A 21,413-nucleotide genomic window follows, 5' to 3' on the forward strand; every position below is an offset into this window, starting at 1 on the left:
CTACATGACAGAAATGAAGTTGTACCAGAAAAAAAGAGATTCATCAGAAATGTTAGTTGAACCAGACAGACAAGATATACATGACAGAAATGTCAGATGTACCAGACAGACAACATCTACATGACAGAAATGTCAATAGTACCCGACAGACAAGATCTTCATGACAGAAATGTCAGTTGTACCAAAAAGACAAGATATACCGTATAGCGGGTTATTTTCGCGGGGTGTTAATTTTCGCTCATTTTCGCGGATAGAAGAAATTCGCCAAAATAAATTCCGCCAAATTAAAGGTGTACATGCAAAGGTATTAATAAAAGTTTTCATCCGCCAAAATAATAACCGCCAAAAAATATTTCATATACCTTGTTCAATGAAAATCGCGAAATTTTACACCCGCTAAAATAACCCGCTATACGGTATATGACAGAAATGTCAGTTGTACCAGACAGACAAGATCGATCTACATGACAGAAATGTCAGTTGTACCAGACAGACAAGATCGATCTACATGACAGAAATGTCAGTTGTACCAAACATGCATGATCCACATGACAGAAATGTCAGTTATACCAAACATGCATGATCCACTTGACAGAAATGTCAGTTGTACCAGCGAGACAAGATCTTCATGACAGAAATGTCAGTTGTACCAGACAGACAAGATCGATCTACATGACAGAAATGTCAGTTGTACCAGAAAGACAAGATCTTCATGACAGAAATGCCAGTTTTACCAGAAAGACAAGATATGCATGATAGAAATGTAAGTTGTACCAGAAAGACAAGATATACATGACAGAAATGTAAGTTGTACCAGAAAGACAAGATCTTCATGACAGAAATGTCAGTTAAACCAGACAGACATGCTCTACATGACAGAAATGTCAGTTGTACCAAACATGCATGATCCACATGACAGAAATGTCAGTTGAACCACACAGACATAATCAAAATTACAGAAATGTCAGTTGTACCAGAACGACAAGATCCACATGACAGAAATGTCAGTTGTACCAGAAAGACAAGATCTTCATGACAGAAATGTCAGTTGAACCAGACAGACAATATCTACATGACAGAAATATCAGTTGTACCAAAAAGACAAGATATATATGACAGAAATGTCAGTTGTACCAGGAAGACAAGATCTACATGACAGAAATGCCAATTGTACCAGTAATTGAAGTTCTACGTGACAGAAATGTCAGTTGTACCAGTTATTGAAGCTCTACGTGACAGAAATGTCAGTTATACCAGTAAGACAAGATCTACATCAAAGAAATGTCGGTTGCTTTATTTCGTTCTATAATTGTAATCCAAAATAAATACCCTGTAATAACAATACATATAATTAGAAGGATAGATAATTAATATATTAAGAAGAATAACTGACCTTATAAATAGGAAAACCAAACTCCAAACTCCAAATAGAATATAATATAACAATTTACTAGACAACGAAAATGGTGTCCATTACACAAAGTGACCATGAAGAAATGTAAAGTTCCCGCCAAAGAATTGACCACTAAATACCAATAAAACACAATTGAAACACCTGAGCGAACCTGAAAACTACACTCCGTATAGTTTAACCATGCAATATTATAATACTACAGTATTACTTATATATGAAATACATATATCCTAAAATAACACATTACCACACAAGCATTGGCCATACGTCAAATTATAGTTGTAAAATGTATGTGCCTTGTGGTCTCTTGTTGAGAGTTGTTTCAGTAGCAATCATACCGCATCTCCTTTTAATATATATATTTAGCATGTGTTCGAATCCCGGCGAGGGAAGAACAAAAAATTTGCGAAAGCAAATTTATAGGTCTAACATTGTTGGGTTGATGTTTAGACGAGTTGTATATATATTTATAATTATTTTCTGTGACTGTATCTTACATTAATTTGTAGGATCCTTTACCATAGATAATTTAGCTGATCTGTAACAATAACATCTTCATGCCTTATATATCATGTACTGCAGTACGCCGCTAGATTAAAACTGACGTGGAAAGGTAACACACGGCCAGCGGAAGCTCTATTATTGTAGAGCCCAGATGGTCGTGTGGTCTAGCGGGACGGCTTCATAAAGATAAAAAAAAAAAGCGGGATGGCTGCAGAGCAGGCGATTTGGTGTCACGATATCACAGTAGCATGGGTTCAAATCCCGGCGAGGGAAGAACCAAAAATTTGCGAAAGCAAAATTTACAGATCTAACATTGTTGGCTTGATGTTTAGACGAGTTGTATATATATATATATATATGACTCATATCATTAACACAATGTATAAAATTAAGAATGAAAGTGGTGAACATGTTAAAAAGACAGCAGAACAACTAAGGAGCAGTAAACAGCAGAATCAACAAAAGGCCTTCAATACAGTAAAACAGCTGAAAAGAAGTCTGAGTCCGATGTCAGAGAATTTAACAAAATAAACTAAGAAAAATAACAATGAATCAGTTGGAGATTACTAGCAGTTACTGACATACCAGCTAAAGACCTCAATCAAATTGATTGCATTCGTCATATGAAAATTAAATACAATCCCTCCCGTAAGAGTTTTGTATCATTCCATTATAAAATATATGCCAACAACTGGTTTTGGAATACATGTGTTTTATTTCCGATATAAAGACCCTATTAAGTCGTCATTAATGAGAGTCAATATATCATACAAATATTCAGTAGCGTCATTCATTTTTTGTATCAGATGTTGTTTCGATGGGTTTTTACTGATTTATTAAAGTCTTAAATTGTAATTCATAACAATACAGAAATAGGTCTGCTCAGCAATAAGTGGTTCACAGTTAGTCTTTGGAATTCCGATAACTTTGCGATATATGCAGAATCTACGCAGAGCTAAAAAAAAATATCTGGAAGTGCAATCATTTGATTTTTGTTACAGCAGATGCCGGACAGTAAGGGCATTCTGGTGTATTGTTGCCACAGACATTTCTACAACGTGATTTGCTTTTTTATTTGCTATTTTGTTAAAAGTGAATAAAAAGTTAAAACATGCTACACAGAGAAAAAAATGATCAGTATGCTGGAGTTTCTTAATGACCACTTATATGTTAAATTGGGAGGTAGACTTTTCAATTTTTTTTCGGAATTCATATGGGAACGAACTGTGCGCCTCACTCCTTGCCGATCTTTTAAAATGAATCTGATTTCTCTCAGACACTTATATAGAAGCTAGGTAATTTAATGCCAAATTCAGATATATATATATATATATTGATAATGTTCTTTCCTTTACCAATCAAATACAAATATTGATGTAATATATAACAACAAATCAGAGTATACCGATAACAAATGATTATATCACTCCCATATACTATATATATATAATAGTTATTACGATGAAGTTAAATACCCTGTCATTTATTCATCACTATGACGATCCTGTGCACACGGTATATAGCTAATATATATTTATGATCCTGGATGATCCAATTCAATTCAATTCAAAGCTTTATTTATAGCCGGCATGTTGTTACATAACAAATAAACATACGCTCTTTGAGCTTTTATAACGGACAAATGCAATCATTTACATAACAATCATACACAATACAAATATTAAAACATAAAAGACATAGAACATGCATTTCATGCACATTTAGGCTGCACTATTTAAATACTATACCGGTAGTATACACATGCATAAGCATAAGCACTAAAGGCAAACATAAAAACTAAAGCACAGCATTCACAAATTATAAAAAGCGAAGCAAGCTGATTTAGCATTCACAAATTATAAAAAGCGAAGCAAGCTGATTTAGCATTAACAAATAATAAAAAGCTAAGCAAACATTCACAAAAAGCAGCACTATTATATTTCAAGCCGGGACATAAAATAAATAAAACTAAGCACATGCATTGCAATGGCATGAGTTGCCATTCAGTGAGTTTATTAGACTCTTGAATTTGGTAAAGATGTTTCAGTTCTAAAGTGGTTTGGCAACTCATTCCATAGTTTGGCAGCAGAATATCTGAAAAATTTCAAGCCATACCTTGTTGTTCTTACGTCAGGTATTTCAGCTAAATTTTGGTATCTGAAAGAATATTTTGTTTTTTCAATATTTATAAGATCATGGAGGTACGCTGGATTTTCATGATTGACTGTTCGAAAGACCTCTATTGCCATGGTTCTTAGACGTCTTACTTTAAGTGATGTCATTTTTTATTTTAAAAGTAAGTCTTCATATGTGCTATTGTGATCCTGGTAAATGAAGCGAAGTGCTTTTTCTTGTACTTTTTCAATTTTTGAAGTGTTGGCCTCGCTACAAAAATGCCAGGACAATGAGCAGAAATTAAAGTTTGACATGATATAGGAGTGATATATTGTTAGTTTTCAAAGTTTGTTTAAGTATTTGCCAATTTTTTTTTAAACATTTAGTTGTCTGGATGCTTTTTTGCAGATGTTTCATATATGCGTGTTGAAATTTAGTTCAAAGTCAATGGTGATGCCTAATAGTTTGACCTCTTTTTCACATTTTATTTTGTTACGTGCTTGATAAAATGTGATGTTTTTGCCCACTGTTTTTTTGTCAATTGCCAAAGCTTGAAATTTTTCAGGGTTTGCCTTCATTTGATTGGAAGAAAACCATTCAATCAGAGCCAAACTGTCTTTTTCAAGTGTGAAGATAACGGTGTCTTTATCACTATTTGCATAAGATAATGTGTTGTCATCAGCATAATTGTAAAGTGAACTGTTTGTGGTGAAGTGAAATATGTCATTAATGAAGATGTTAAACAGTATATGACCTAGAATAGAACCTTTGTATATGTTTTGCCAATTGCTCAGACTAGAGCCAACTCGAACACATTGTTTCCTGATAGATAAGTAATTTTTAATGAGTTTTATTGAGGAAGTTGAAAGACCGCATGTTTCAAGCTTAAGCCACAGTAGAAGATCGTGAGGGAGACAATCGAAAGCCTTAGATAGATCCCTTAGAATTGAGCCAATAAACTTATTTTGATCAAGTGCCATTTTCCAGTCCTCTATAATCCTGAGTAGAGTAGTTTGACATCCATATTTTTGTCGAAAAGCAGATAAGTATGGATGAAAGTGTGTATTGAAGTATTCAACTAGCTGGTTGTAAATTGCTCGTTTAAATTTTTTTGAAATTGCTGGAAGTATACTTACTTGTCTATAGTTGCCCACATCAAGTACATTGTTCTTTTTATGCAATGGTACAGCTTGTGCCTGTGTTAGATCCACACAGAAACTTGTCTTAGAACAAAAACAAAAACGTTATGGATGTACTTAGCCTCAGGTTTCGGAATAAGCGTCAAATGTTCGGACTACTTGGTGTTTTTGCTTACGATATAATGTAAAATGTTTTGCCCCATAACACCTATTTATCTTTTAACATAAGACTAAATAGCTCATAAAAGGTCATTTGGCAAAATTTAAGCAGATTCTTGATGATATTCTTTCTTTTGATTTGAGACCCAAATAATACCAATGCAATTATAAGGTAAAAGTCAGAGTCAGTCTTTTCCTGCCATATTTTATAAATCAAATATCTCGAAAAGGAGCTCCATGACCTATCAATATTTTTACTCGGCTTGTTGTGATGCTTAACTAATACTCTTCCAGCTTTAAGTATACATTTTGAAATCTTTATTTATTTAATTTTACCTTACATCACCTAAGTACATCCCTAACCTGATTTTCAGTTATTGAGATACTTTGTTTTTTTCTGAGATAAGTGATTGTGACCATTCACCAGAATTTGCGGTCGTCCTATGTTCAGTACTTTAGTACTTTGATTACTCTTGTTTACTAAATAACACGTGTTTGGTTTGTTTTGTTACTATTTATAGCACAAACATACGTCACATCCACTCAAAACATGGCGGTCTCATAGCCACTTCCGTGTTTACATCCTCAGCAGTTTTAAGTGTTACAGAGTAGTTATATGTCATTAGCGAATGATCAGCCATATAAAACTGCAAAATTGTTAGGTCATTTACAAAATGGCGGCAGTCAACAATGTACCAAAAGATTTACAAGGTGAGGACAATACCCCCACTTCCTGCTAAAAATTTGGCAAACCCAATTTGTCGCGAAGAGTCAATTAAAAACTTGATCGTGAAGTACTTTAAAGTTGATAAATTCTCGATTGTCATTGATTCGGAATGTTTGAATTTTTAAATACAATGAAAAAAAGCAATTTTATCTCAAAGCCCAGGATGGTTGTGTCACCTTCTTTATGCACTGATACGTGTATAAACTGTAAAGTTTATAATTTTCATGCTCACCTTGGCTCAAAGTATTTGTTGCTCTAATGACAGCTTTTCAAATAATATTATTATTTTTTTACTGGAGTGGTACCACACTCCAAACCGGCTTTAATTCAATTCTGTTATTAAAAGTTTGATCCAAAAGTTCATATAAAATTTAAGTGTCCTTAATTAATGTCATGACCCCTCCCCCTTTTCAAGGTTTTCCAATACATTGTAAAAGGAGATCGTCCTTGTTAATATTGTTGGAAATACATTAGTTACACATCTGAACTAATCCCTATATGGAGTGTATATTGATTCCAATGTACCCTCCCAGCTCTTAAAGGGTGCTCTCTTAACAGAGGGATCTACGTACTCACTAGTCTAAATAATTATGACGTCTGGTATGACTATTTTATTTTTTTCTGGGACGCCATGTGTCATAATTATTTGGACTACGTACAGACATTCACAAGGGGGTCATTGGAAATTCTTTATAAACACGTAAATAGATATAGGAAGATGTGGTGTGAGTGCCAATGAGACCATTCTCCATCCAAGCATAGATTTGATTTAAATGTTAACTGTCAAAATCGATTTCTATTTCTTTTCTATATGATGCTGGGCGGATAAATTAATTAAAATTGTCCAGTGTGTCTGTTCATTTAATTTCGAAATAGGCAAACAACTGAAAATTATTTGGAGGGCATTATAAAAAAGAGAGTACATTTGTAAGTCATTACACCAATTTGTATTCAAGGTCGTTAAAAATTCCATGTATATACATATACACCAATTTAAAAACAAAAGCAAGCAACTTTACAGTTCATTAATAATTTCTTCTTAATATGCCTCTTATAAACATGATAAACATGAACACTACAGTACATTGTATACCATGTATACCACACATTAAATTTGTACCCCACATTATGTGGCTTACAATGTATGTTTGAATTGACAAAGAGTCCCAAGATGAATTAAAAATGGTGATCAATCAACTATGATGCATTTTTAATTTTTATGCCCAACCTTTGATAGTAGGGGGCATTATGTTTTCTGGTCTGTGCATCTGTTCGTCCGTTTGTCCGTCCGTCTGTCCCGCGTCAGGTTAAAGTTTTTGGTCAAGGTAGTTTTTGATGAAGTTGAAGTCCAATCGACTTCAAACTTGGTACACATGTTCCCTATAGATGATATGATCTTTCTAATTTTAATGCCAAATTAGAGTTTTTACCCCAATGTCACTGTCCACTGAACATGGAAAATGATAATGCGAGTGGGGCATTCGTGTACTGGGGACACATTCTTGTTCTTTCTAAAATACATATTTTCACCCCCTTCTCCTACCCCCTTCTATCATTTTACCTATCGTTGATTCATTTCTACATTTGTACATCTGCTTTCAAGATCAATAGAATGATATGTAAAACAATAAAAACAAGAGAACTAACTTATTTATGAACAAAATAATTACTAGTAACCATAAAAACAATCATATGATATACATTCAAGTTTATGATCCAGACTTGGGAAAGGCACATACAATGTACATGTATAATTGGCGACATATAAAAAATTGAGGAGCAAGAGATGAGAACTTATTTTAATGAGATTGAGATGGATTAATATTTTAGCCTTTATCATTGATTAAATAATACTGCGACATTTCTTTTGCTGTTCAGTATATATTAGTGTAAGGGATAAACATTCTAATATTTTATGAACATGCCAATAAAGTGTCCTTTTCATACATTCCTTTGCACATTATTTGTATCAGTTTTAACAAAACTAATTGCTATTCAGCAAGTACAATGTACATGAATATATATATATGTTCCGGACCATATGAGTATTTGGACCATACGCGTATGGTCATGACCATATGCGTATACTCATATGGTCCGACCATACGCGTATGGTCCGACCGTACGCGTATGGTCGGACCATATGAGTATAATACTCGTTTGGTTATTTACGGGCCGGACCATATGAGTATTTGGCCCATATAGGTATTTTTGTTTTAATTCATATTATAAAAATTTCAATAATACAAAAACTTAATCTAAAATAACAATGATGATTACATGACAATGTATTTTTTTTATAATTCAAATACTACGTAAATTAAATATTGATGTCATAGTTAGTTTTCATCACCAATTACATTCTTGCATGTAGGCTTGGGGTGACATTTACTACCACGCGGTATCATAGCTTTTTTGCATTTGCAAGTCGTGGTTATGCCGTCGATCCTTTTCATTTACACCTTTTGTTTGCGAGTGAAAAGCTAGCGTACAGTAATACCGAGGTCTTGGGCCATTCCGATATGTCTTCGGTGTTTTTAAGAAGCTCTATATCTCAAATACCGTAGTATGACTGCAATACACCATACTCACACGAGAACTTAAATAAACTATGTTACTTTCCAGTGACTTCTTGTGTAACAGTTCATAAAGAATTTTTTGGAAATTATTTTTTTAAGTCGACATATTGCCATTCACTCGTAATAAAAAAAAAATCGATAATAATGACCATGGGTATAAAATGGGTTTATTATAGTTTTGACAAGTAAGTAAAATTGACTGTGTGAAACTTCTAATTTTTATTTACCTAATCGTTTTATTATAATATAATATAAAATTATCTATATAATAGCGTCTTTTGAATGAACGGTCATACCATATGAAGAGTTTATAAGTATTAAAAGAAAACTGTAACAGAGTACCCCGACCATACGCGTACGGTCGGACCATACGCGTATGGTCGGACCATATGAGTATATACCCATATGGTCATGACCATACGCGTATGGTCCAAATACTCATATATGGTCCGGAACATATATATAAAATAATAATTGTCATTTACATATATATTTGTACATACAAATCTTGATTACTATATAGATTTAAAGTGGCAGACCTGATTAAAATGTATGTCCAGATTTAACAGTTTTATAGATCAAATGTACTGTAGTTGAAATTCTAGCTAAGCACGACCCTTTTTAATTGAATTGTTAAAAACTTATTCATTATGATGCTAAATGTACTTGACTTACTAGTAGAAATTATATTAATTTGATAATCTTTGCAATTGATCCCAAATGTCCAAAGGTACATGTACATATAATTGTAAAAAAAATAATAATTGTGAAATAGCGCCATGCATTGTCATTAATGGGCCTTAATGGAATTTAGGAAGAAACTATTTTTTTTTCCTTTTCTGTACATTACAAAAATAGTACAAATGGAATACACTCATAACAAATGTATACATAATACATGTACTTGGACATCTAAATTACCGAAAAAAACCCACTGCTGAATAAAAGCTCTTGTACCATGTGTATTGAAGTGTCCACTTGAAATCTATTTTTGAAAGATCAATTAGATTTAATTTTTTTATCTGTAATTTGAATATATACCGGTATATATTATGTATGTAAAGGTGTTTAATTTCCTGCATTTTGGGGAAGTGTTTTTTTTTAATATTATAATTTGTCAATTGTATTGTTTTGAAAAACATTCTGCAAGTTATATGCTTAATAACTGTCGTCTATCAGTAACGACAATGTTATAAACTTGTGATTTGCTGATGTTGATTTCTACACATCATGGATGAATCTGTAGATATTTATTTTCATGTGGCCATGAAGGCAGGTAATTTCTTTGCTGTTGGTCAAATGTAAAACTTAAATAACGAAATTGGTTAGAAGTTTAAAAATTGAATTGCTTTACAGGGGTTTCATATTCAGCTCACATGGAATTCACTAAGCGCTATATATATATATACATGTACATGTATATGAATGAAAACAAATGTGTACAAATGTATTATTTTACATGTACAACATAGATGAGGGCAAATGACAAATATTTTTCTTTGCATTTCTCAACCTATACTCTTATTCTCTTTCATTGTTTTTGGTTAATACAACATTCATATACAGATATAGTTTCATAGATTATTTAGGGCTGTTTAACAATTTGGTTAATACATGATTGACTTTTTTAATGTAAAAAGATACCAGACACACTCTTTCAGAAAATACCTACATCACCCATTTTTGTTTCAGCATGTCTCAAGTCAGGAACCTCTAGCTATTTATCATGTTCATATAACTAGTTTTGTGTGTGCATTTCACTGAACTAGTACACATTATTGTTGAGTGGCCAGCATGCTTTCAGATGGTGATTTTCTCATTGAGTTGAAGACTTGGATTATTTTCTGTTCTTTGATCTGGTTGTTGTCTCTTTGACACATTCCCCATTTCCATCCTCTATTCTATATACTACAATGTAGTACATGTACACATTTTTTTTCTGTTTCAAGTATCAGGACAGGAAGATGAAATAATTATAATAATTTAGGCCCTAATTGGTAAATATTAGGAATATGATATTTTAATTGATTTGAAAAGACACAGGCCTAGGTCATTGCAAAGAAGGCACTGTGCCAACATATCTACAGAAATCTCTAAGAATATTTTTTGCGAATCATACATGTATCAATGATTATAGTAATTTTCCTGTTTATAACATATCTACAAAAATCTCTAAGAATATTTTTGCGAATCATACATGTATCAATGATTATAGTTATTTTCCTGTTTATTAGACCCTGTCTCCCTTACATTTCCAACAATGATAGAAGGTTTACTGGAATCAGAAATGATAGTATTGATTGTTGGTGTTTTAAAGCCACTTTTAATGAGTGGATGAAGTCATATAGTGCCCAGAGAAAACCACCAACCTTCGATAGGAAAACTGACTATCCTGGTCAAGTAAGATTGGAGTAGAGTGCACCTGCATGAGCGGGTTTGAACTCACAACCTCAGTGTTGACTGGCTAGTGATTAAAGTAGTAGAACTCCCAGAAAGAAATGATAGTAAAGCATATATGTTCTTCTTTTGTTTACTTCAGATGCTATCAGAGAGTATCTTGGTCGCAGGATTAAGTTGTATATAAAGCGTATGGTAAAACAAGAAGTACGACCAGACAAATGGGAAAACAGAGTCTTAGTGAGTAATTTACATCTTTATGTACCTGTCTTTGTAAAGTAATTCTACATGTCTTAGAAACTACATGCACCTTAAAATCTGGTTATTTTAGGTGGTATCAAAATTTATATACAACTTGTAGTAAAAATCATATATATACCTATGAATATAAAAAAAATTGTAAAAGAAATTTACAATGTACAATAAGATTTTATACAGACTGATTACTCTAAAATGAGTAAAAAAGAGATAATTAATAAATCATCAAAAAGGGAAAAGGAAATTAGGATTAATGTATGTGCTGAAATGGCATAGACAATGGTAATTGGTTATAGAATAAAATGTACTCCCAAAGCAAGTTACATAATTATTTATAAAAAAAAGCTATAACTAGTACTGTTTGCAGCATTAATAGAACATTTTTTTTCTTTCTTTCAGGCATTTTCAGGAACACGTTTGTTTGTTTTTACTTCAAAGCCATCCAAATCACCAGTAAGTTAAATAATATCTTTATTGGATGCATGTTAAGTGGAAATCAGTGAGTAACCAGGTCAAGTTGTAATATTATTTAAATTATTCCAAAAACATTGTACATATGAATGATAGTTGCCTATGATCCTTCAAAATTCAATGTCCAATACCTTTTGTTCAATCCCTCATCCTTGAAAATATTTTAATTTTCAAATGGGCTTTCTTTGAAAAATATTTAGAAAAGTCCTCTTTTGCAAATTTATGACCCTGTTATAATGTATTTTAAACCAAAAATATTACAGAGAGGCTCCTTTGGAGGTGCCCGATTGGTGCAATTGTGATACTTACTGTCAAATTTATGTAGTTGATTGCAGCTGGGTCATTTTACATCCAAGCATATCAGAAGTTTATCTTTTCATGGTAAACATGGTAAATCTTCTGAATTAGTTAATGCTCACCTATCATGTAGATCTGAATCAAGTGTTTGATATGAGGATTTGACCCATGTGTTGTTTACTTCAATGTTAACTTATCAAAGGTAGCAGAAAAGACTGATTGAGAATTACTAGCTGGCACTGCACTAACATGTCTTGATAGAATAGAAAGTATACATTTATAGAGTTCAAGATTTGTCTCTTGTCAAATGATGTTGCAAATGTTAAATTGTTAATCATGGAATGGATATCATTTTTGGAATCCAAAACTAGTCAAAGAATCTTATTCAGTCCACTTCCTAAGGTGTAGAATGCTTTGTAATGGACATTCTTTTGATTTAAGTTTCACTTGACATACATGAAATAGCACACAACTGATACACCTTGCATATTATTTTGTCTTACTTGGGTTTGTATTTTATTTGTGCATAATTTCTTCAAGAAAAAAAATGAAGATTATGAAAATTAAGTGATTTTAATTTTACAATAATTGGTAGGTCGGCAAATGGTCAACAAAGGTATAACAATTATCTAACAAATCAATTCAATACTCAGAGATAAACAATATCTGCAGTAATGCTAAACTTGTATATTTAACTGCAGCTAAAATCATTTAATTGGAATTATGTATTTCTCTTATGGTTGCAGCCTGTCATCTTTTTCTGGCATGGTGAGATAATTCTTGTATCACACTGCATGAAGTGTGATACGAATAAGTAATATGAAAAATGCAATAATTTGATTGGCTTAAATAGTAACATGAAAAGATAATGTGAAATTCCCATAGGGTATTGTATGTCATTGATGACCTTCAAAGGTCAAAACTATGTAAATTTCATTCAGAGATCTGTATAAAAGTATGAAAATGTGTGGTGTTAAAGTTTAATGACGTCAGACAGGTTGCGTACAATAGAAAGTTGTCAGTTGCCATGTATGTCTTTGATTTATTCTATGATGAAAGAAATATGAAAGAAGTTTCTTAGTTTGAAATGTCAATATTTAAGAGCTTTAAAAAAAAGCTTTACTGTGGATTCATTTATTTATGTGGATTGCTAAAAACTTGCATATTTATGGATATTTGATTTGTGGTTTTGCCAATCTCCGTATACAAAGCCTTTTCAAAATATGTTATTTGTTAAACATTTGAATTCGTGGTTCACCTGTACCCACGAAACCCACCAAAAATGGTATGCAACGAATATTAATGAATCCACAGTATATATCTGAAATAGAGTCACTAATATAAGAACATAGGAAGGCATTATATTATATCAGTCTAGTACATGACTTGAGCTTGTCTTTAGTAATGGTATTCAATTTTGTTTATTATTAATTGGTTTAACAATTTAACAATTATTTTATTTGCCTATTCCTGTGAATACTATTGATGGTCAACTGATATTTAAATGAGAAAGTAATATGTGATCACAAAACCTATTTCCAGAGTGTGCCTATCTCAAGTCATGAAAATGAGACAGTGGTTGTCTTTGTCATATCTTAATGATAGAAAAAAATCTTTTAGTGAATTTGATGCTGAAGGCAGAATATTCATAATAATTATATTCTTGTTAAACTTTTCACAATTTTTGAAGGCTTTTGAAAAGCATATGGGGATCGCTGCAACAACAACAGATATGGAATTGATACCATTAAACTATCATTATAGTCTTAATCAAATTTAACATTGCTTAAATGTAACCTTCGTAAAAGATTTTTTTAATACATGTACATTGAAGTAAGTTTACTGTTGAATTGTATTTTCTTGTACACACATTATCATTTTCACAACTGAAATATCCCTCCCCCCCCCCTTTTCTTGTTTTAGATGAAAAAATTGATCTAAGTGACCTTTCAACAAAATTTAACATTGCTTTGCTTGCATGGTATGAGGTATTTCTATTGTATTTCGAAAATGAAGCAGTTATATTTGAACTTCATTAATTAATGAATTAGTTACTTTATAATCATTTAAACCATTGTTAGTTTAAATCTGATTAAATTATGATCAAAAAAGAAAATTTCCAAAACAGGAAGTAAGGTATATACATTGTCATGATTGTTGTGATTCTGCCTGTCATTGGTTGAAATAGTATTAAAACTTTCTGTTAATGTACATGATTACATAAATGTTATATATATACAAGTTTATTAGTGCATGCCATTTTAATGAATCACAAGAAAATCATTTTATCTGCTTAGCTGACCATAAGAAATGAATAAAAATACTTCATATATATACATGTTTAATTTTAGACTGAATAGATATTTGTTTGACATTGAAAATCCCAAACTTATATACACCAATAGACTATTTATATACCCCACTCATGTTGTATACCTGTATAATAGATACTGCTATTGAGGTGCACCTATTGAAATGATCACTGCAACCTGGGACTATTATACTTACAGTATAATAGTCCCAGCTGCAAAAAAAGAATTACATGTCAGATGCAGTGCTGCTATTGCCCTGGTCTCAGGCCCTTGTACATTCTTTTATATTACTGGTTCCCTACAAGATAATCAGACAAAACGTTGAGATCTGATTTGTGCAGTAATGGTCATAGTAAAATATTTAAGTACTGTATATTTGTGAATATTAGTTGGTATATCAATTTTTTGTTGAGTTCCTGTGTACAGGGGAGCCACAAATTAAAATGTTCAATGAATTGCAAATTTTCTAAAGTATTAATGTATGCAGACTTTGCCAAAACAACAAATTTAGCTTTTCATGAAAAAGTTTTGGTCAATCAAACAAAAATTGGTACCCACAAGAATAAATGGAACCACAGTACGTAGGACATTAAAAAGTCATTTTAATTTATTGGTAACCTCTTTTTTAGATACAAAATTAAACTCTGTTTGAATACATAAACACACTACTAATCATAGATCAAATTCAAACTATTTTCAGCATATTTTTAAAACTAACGATAATAAATAAAAATGCTGGTACATAATAGGGTATGAAGTACTAATGACCTTATATAGATATGTGTTATAGATAAAGTATACAAAGGGATTTAGTTTACTTCCTGCTTCAAGATAATCACAGATTAATGTCGACCTTCTATGTTGAGTTTGTTTTATAATCTAACTAAAGTAGACATATGATATTATTTAAAGTGAAGATAGGAAGTGCTGGAAAAAAAATATTTTTGAATAAATCTTTATTTACTAAGTCTGATTAAAAAGCTATTTATAATTTGTTTAAAAATTAAAAAAAAAATGAAAAAGAAAATTAGAAAAAAACAAAATTATGATGCTTTTTTCATAATTTGTTCTGATGCTTTGTTAGGTTTTGAAAGAAAATTGTTTTAGGTCTCCAGTTTTTCATGTTTGTTTACACACTTTTAAACAAAAAAGAACCCTTTGAACTACAGCTATGATAGTACATTGATTGTATTTACACTTGTATGTAAATTTGTCTGAAATTACTTAGTCACACAAGTTCCCTAAAAGTATTGCATCACAAATAAAAAGTATTTCATCACTAATAGGAATATTTCAGTAATAATTAAAAAGTAACTGAAATTTATACTGGTATATGAAGTCTAAAGTTTATTCAGAGACATATTTATAGTCTTTCGGAGATAGTTAAGCTAAATACTCAAAACTGAAAATACTGTATCCTGCACTGTTAAGTGGGATTATATTGTCAAGCTAACATTTATAGATTACAATCTGTCCTTCTAAAATTTGAATGTTGGAAAAATAAAATAGAGTTTTTTTTTAAAAGGTTTATTCAACTTTGTTGTACAGGGCAACTTTAAAGTTTCATTTGAGCTGGTTGAACACAGAGATGGTCAAATTCTGTCTGAAATGGGTCCAAGTTATCATAAGATTGTCCTGTAACTTAAGTTCCAGCATCAAAGAGAACATTTAAACTGCAAAAAAATAAATAGAAAAGGAAGCAGACACAAGCATCTCATTGACAGTTTTGTGTAAAACTTTTCCATGCTCTAAGGGGTAAAAAGGGGGGGGGGAGTGCTTTGATGGCTGAGAGGTCTAAGTAGTTACTACTGTAACCACTATAGCCAGTCAACACTGAGGTTATGATTTCCAAATCTTGATCGACTAGGGTCGTCAATTTTTCTATTGAAAATCAGTGGTTTTCTCCAAGCACTTCTGCTTCCTCCACCATTAAAAACTGGCCTCCACGAAAAAAAACCAAAAGTGGCTTTTAAAAGTGGCGTTATGAAAACAATAACAGTCAATCAATCATTGCTCAAAGACAAGTTACTTTTTTAGAACTCCAAAAATCAAACAACACTGATATGTCACTAATATTTAGATATTTATGTAAAAATAAGTCTATCATTTGTTTATTTACACGGATGAATTTATTTCAGTTGGTAATAAATGATAAAAAAGCCCAATTGTTTATAAATGATTTCACCCAGAAACCAAACACTCATTAGTACACGGTCAATACAAATTCTTCCTTATCCTAACATATGGGAAGTTGATAGACATAATAGGTATACAAATATACATCAAATATCTCAGGTTTATCAAAATTTTGGAGACATTTGAACAATTATTCATTCATTTTTGAGGTAAGAGACTGAAATTTTTATGTAATTTGTTATTACGAAGAAAAGGTGCTGTGTCTATTTTTTTTGAAGAGACTTCACTATGTTCTTACTTTCAAAACGTCATTTAGAATATCGCTCAATTGTTCCAGATAATTTTACTAAAGATCTTTTATCTGTATTTGTTGCTTCACCAAGCACACAGCATTAAAGAGTAAGCACAAAGACCAGACTTGCTGATTAAGAAATTGGTGTCCCTAGTTGAATGATCTACATTTTGTATTATCTTTAGAAAAAACATGCTCAAGGTATCAGTCTAATACCAAGCAGGGTTTGTTCCTTAAATATAAAATGTTTTTTTTTGTCCTGCATTTACTTTATTTATTTTATGCTTGACTTAAAACTGCAATAAATAAATAACTCATCTAAGAAGATATGATACTAAACTTGTTGTGCAAAATACTACATTCATTGGGTAATCTCTGTGCTTTAGTCTTAATTGTAAAATTCTCAATGAGGCAATAATGATAATGGCTGTCCTTTTATTTTTGTTTTGAGCATTGAAAAGGGAACAGATAAACAGAACAACTACAGCTGATTTTATGTTTTAAAATATAATAAATCCTTCAAAAGTGTTTTGATTTACAGAAAAGTTTATGATAACATATATAAAAAAAAGATGTGGTATAATTGCCAATGAGACAACTGTCCACAAGAGACCAAAATGACACAGACATTAACAACTATAGGATCACCGTACAGCCTTCAACAATTAGCAAAGCCCATACTGCATAGTCAGCAGTAAAAGGCCCTGATAAGATAATGTAAAACAATTCAAACGAGAAAACTAACGGCCTTATTTATGTAAAAAAATGAACGAAAAACATATATATGTAACACAAAAACAAACGACAACCACTGAATTACAGGCTCCTGACTTGGGACAGGCACATACATAAATAATGTGGCGGGGTTAAGACTTTCATCAATCAATCAATCAATCTTTCAGTCTTTTGGTTATTTTTTTTAATTGAGTTGCTGTCTTAATGATGTTAAGTCGTTTATATGGACAATAAAACACAAATAAACATCAGAGTGTGTACCTAATTCATACATTTTTAGTATTTTGAACCATCAAAGTCTTATATTAAAGGAGTAAAATGATAGTAATGTTTCCTGTTACTGTGTAAAGATTTCTATTTCATCCATCTACCACTTATTTTTATAATGTTACATTTCTTAATGTAACTGTATATACATAATATATAAAATATGCAAAAAAATATAAGTATATAGATACATGTCTATCAGTCAAGTGTGTGTTATACTTTTCCAGCCTTGACATTTAGCTGTTGGACTGTTTGAATTATTGCATGTTTGTTTTTCTTCTGTAATATAAGTGGCCATCTTTGTAAAATTATTAAATAAATTTCAAATGTTAAATAAATACTTGAATGAAAAGGAAGTGAATGTTTTATTTTCCAGCAAGAACACAATATATGTTACCTAGATATTCAGTCTATAGAAAGTCAGGCACAAAACAAGGTAGGTTACCTAGATATACAGTCTATAGAAAGTCAGGCACAAAACAAGGTAGGTTACCTAGATATACAGTCTATAGAAAGTCAGGCACAAAACAAGGTAGGTTATACAATCTATAGAAAGTCAGGCACAAAACAAGGTAGGTTATACAATCTATAGAAAGTCAGGCTCAAAACAAGGTAGGTTACCTAGATATACAGTCTATAGAAAGTCAGGCACAAAACAAGGTAGGTTATACAATCTATAGAAAGTCAGGCACAAAACAAGGTAGGTTATACAATCTATAGAAAGTCAGGCTCAAAACAAGGTAGGTTACCTAGATATACAGTCTATAGAAAGTCAGGCTCAAAACAAGGTAGGTTACCTAGATATACAGTCTATAGAAAGTCAGGCACAAAACAAGGTAGGTTACCTAGATATACAGTCTATAGAAAGTCAGGCACAAAACAAGGTAGGTTACCTAGATATACAGTCTATAGAAAGTCAGGCACAAAACAAGGTAGGTTACCTAGATATACAGTCTATAGAAAGTCAGGCACAAAACAAGGTAGGTTACCTAGATATACAGTCTATAGAAAGTCAGGCACAAAACAAGGTAGGTTACCTAGATATACAGTCTATAGAAAGTCAGGCACAAAACAAGGTAGGTTATACAATCTATAGAAAGTCAGGCACAAAACAAGGTAGGTTATACAATCTATAGAAAGTCAGGCTCAAAACAAGGTAGGTTACCTAGATATACAGTCTATAGAAAGTCAGGCACAAAACAAGGTAGGTTATACAATCTATAGAAAGTCAGGCACAAAACAAGGTAGGTTATACAATCTATAGAAAGTCAGGCTCAAAACAAGGTAGGTTACCTAGATATACAGTCTATAGAAAGTCAGGCACAAAACAAGGTAGGTTATACAATCTATAGAAAGTCAGGCACAAAACAAGGTAGGTTATACAATCTATAGAAAGTCAGGCTCAAAACAAGGTAGGTTACCTAGATATACAGTCTATAGAAAGTCAGGCTCAAAACAAGGTAGGTTACCTAGATATACAGTCTATAGAAAGTCAGGCACAAAACAAGGTAGGTTACCTAGATATACAGTCTATAGAAAGTCAGGCACAAAACAAGGTAGGTTACCTAGATATACAGTCTATAGAAAGTCAGGCACAAAACAAGGTAGGTTACCTAGATATACAGTCTATAGAAAGTCAGGCACAAAACAAGGTAGGTTACCTAGATATACAGTCTATAGAAAGTCAGGCACAAAACAAGGTAGGTTACCTAGATATACAGTCTATAGAAAGTCAGGCACAAAACAAGGTAGGTTATACAATCTATAGAAAGTCAGGCACAAAACAAGGTAGGTTATACAATCTATAGAAAGTCAGGCTCAAAACAAGGTAGGTTACCTAGATATACAGTCTATAGAAAGTCAGGCACAAAACAAGGTAGGTTATACAATCTATAGAAAGTCAGGCACAAAACAAGGTAGGTTATACAATCTATAGAAAGTCAGGCTCAAAACAAGGTAGGTTACCTAGATATACAGTCTATAGAAAGTCAGGCTCAAAACAAGGTAGGTTACCTAGATATACAGTCTATAGAAAGTCAGGCACAAAACAAGGTAGGTTATACAGTCTATAGAAAGTCAGGCACAAAACAAGGTAGGTTATACAGTCTATAGAAAGTCAGGCACAAAACAAGGTAGGTTACCTAGATATACAGTCTATAGAAAGTCAGGCACAAAACAAGGTATGTTACCTAGATATACAGTCTATAGAAAGTCAGGCACAAAACAAGGTAGGTTACCTAGATATACAGTCTATAGAAAGTCAGGCACAAAACAAGGTAGGTTATCTAGATATACAGTCTATAGAAAGTCAGGCACAAAACAAGGTAGGTTATACAGTCTATAGAAAGTCAGGCACAAAACAAGGTAGGTTACCTAGATATACAGTCTATAGAGAGTCAGGCACAAAACAAGGTAGGTTACCTAGATATACAGTCTATAGAAAGTCAGGCACAAAACAAGGTAGGTTACCTAGATATACAGTCTATAGAAAGTCAGGCACAAAACAAGGTAGGTTACCTAGATATACAGTCTATAGAAAGTCAGGCACAAAACAAGGTAGGTTACCTAGATATACAGTCTATAGAAAGTCAGGCTCAAAACAAGGTAGGTTACCTAGATATACAGTCTATAGAAAGTCAGGCACAAAACAAGGTAGGTCACCAGGAAGTGTTACAATTAGATATGATGGCCTCTATTATGTAAAGAAAGCAGATAAAATTACAGATAATTGAAAAATTCTGTTTCCTTGGCAATAAAGTGAAAAGGAGTTTTGTAAACCAACCAATTTTAATGAATTTTGCGAGTAGAAAAAAAATGTAAAAATAGATTGTCGCATTTATTTAAAACTTGGGTCTTCCTTTATATATATACATCAAGAAATGTAAGAAAATAAATCTTTGCAAAGATGGGCTAAATGTAAAATAAATTATCCGTGAAACTTAATTTTCACATGCACAATGATTTTGATTTTAGATATAATTTAAAAGTTGCCCAATGACTATTAATGAGCTAAAAAATTTTGTTATGGATGAACAAAAATAATAAAATGTCTCTTTATAAAATTTGAATAGTACATGTATAGGATGCATTGGATGTTATTTTCTAACATTTATAGTAATTTGTATCTTTGACCTCTGAAATGTTTTGTTTTTCTTTTAAAGCTTGTAATAGCCACAAATGAAGGAAAAAGTTACTCCTTTGTCACCTTGGAAACAGAAACAGATGAAATCAACCACATGATAACCCATGTGGGAACCTCCATCAAACAGATCTTCCCATCATTCCCTATAGAGTAAGTCTCATGGTTTTATTTGACCTTGACCTCATTTTCAAGGTTCATTGCTCAGTGTTAAGTTATTGTGTTTGGTCTGTTTTTCTTTTACTATAAGCAATAGGTCAATTATATTTGTTGTATGGAAGGATTGCAATCTGTACATGTCTGCATGACATGGTTCAACTGACCTTGACCTCATTTTCATGGTTTATTGATTAATGTTTAGTTTTCTTGGTTAATTTTGTATCTTAGAAACTATAAGCAATAGGTCAACGATATATAGTGTATTGAATGATTGTGAGGTGTACATTTATTTCTTGTTAGGTTTATATGACCT

At 32.1% G+C, this 21,413-nt stretch overlaps 1 protein-coding gene across 7 annotated transcripts in view; it reads left to right on the forward strand.

Annotated features, from left to right (window-relative positions):
- Positions 1 to 5,876: 5,876 nt before the first annotated feature.
- LOC134720678 (F-actin-uncapping protein LRRC16A-like) overlaps positions 5,877 to 21,413 on the forward strand; it is a 73,396-nt gene continuing 57,859 nt past the window's right edge. For 4 of the 7 annotated variants that reach the window (XM_063583096.1, XM_063583100.1, XM_063583099.1 and 1 more), the window contains exons 1-7: positions 5,877 to 6,042; positions 11,177 to 11,274; positions 11,692 to 11,745; positions 12,656 to 12,676; positions 18,179 to 18,194; positions 20,411 to 20,454; positions 20,964 to 21,094. In XM_063583096.1, the coding sequence (XP_063439166.1) occupies positions 6,006 to 6,042; positions 11,177 to 11,274; positions 11,692 to 11,745; positions 12,656 to 12,676; positions 18,179 to 18,194; positions 20,411 to 20,454; positions 20,964 to 21,094 (401 nt within the window). In that variant the 5' untranslated portion in view covers positions 5,877 to 6,005. Of the gene's footprint in view, positions 6,043 to 11,176; positions 11,275 to 11,691; positions 11,746 to 12,655; positions 12,677 to 18,178; positions 18,239 to 20,410; positions 20,455 to 20,963; positions 21,095 to 21,413 lie in introns of all 7 variants that reach the window. The other 3 variants (XM_063583095.1, XM_063583098.1, XM_063583097.1) reach the window with 3 other exon arrangements.

This window comes from Mytilus trossulus, chromosome 6 (assembly GCF_036588685.1).
Source record: "Mytilus trossulus isolate FHL-02 chromosome 6, PNRI_Mtr1.1.1.hap1, whole genome shotgun sequence".
NCBI classification, from domain to species: Eukaryota; Metazoa; Mollusca; class Bivalvia; order Mytilida; family Mytilidae; genus Mytilus; species Mytilus trossulus.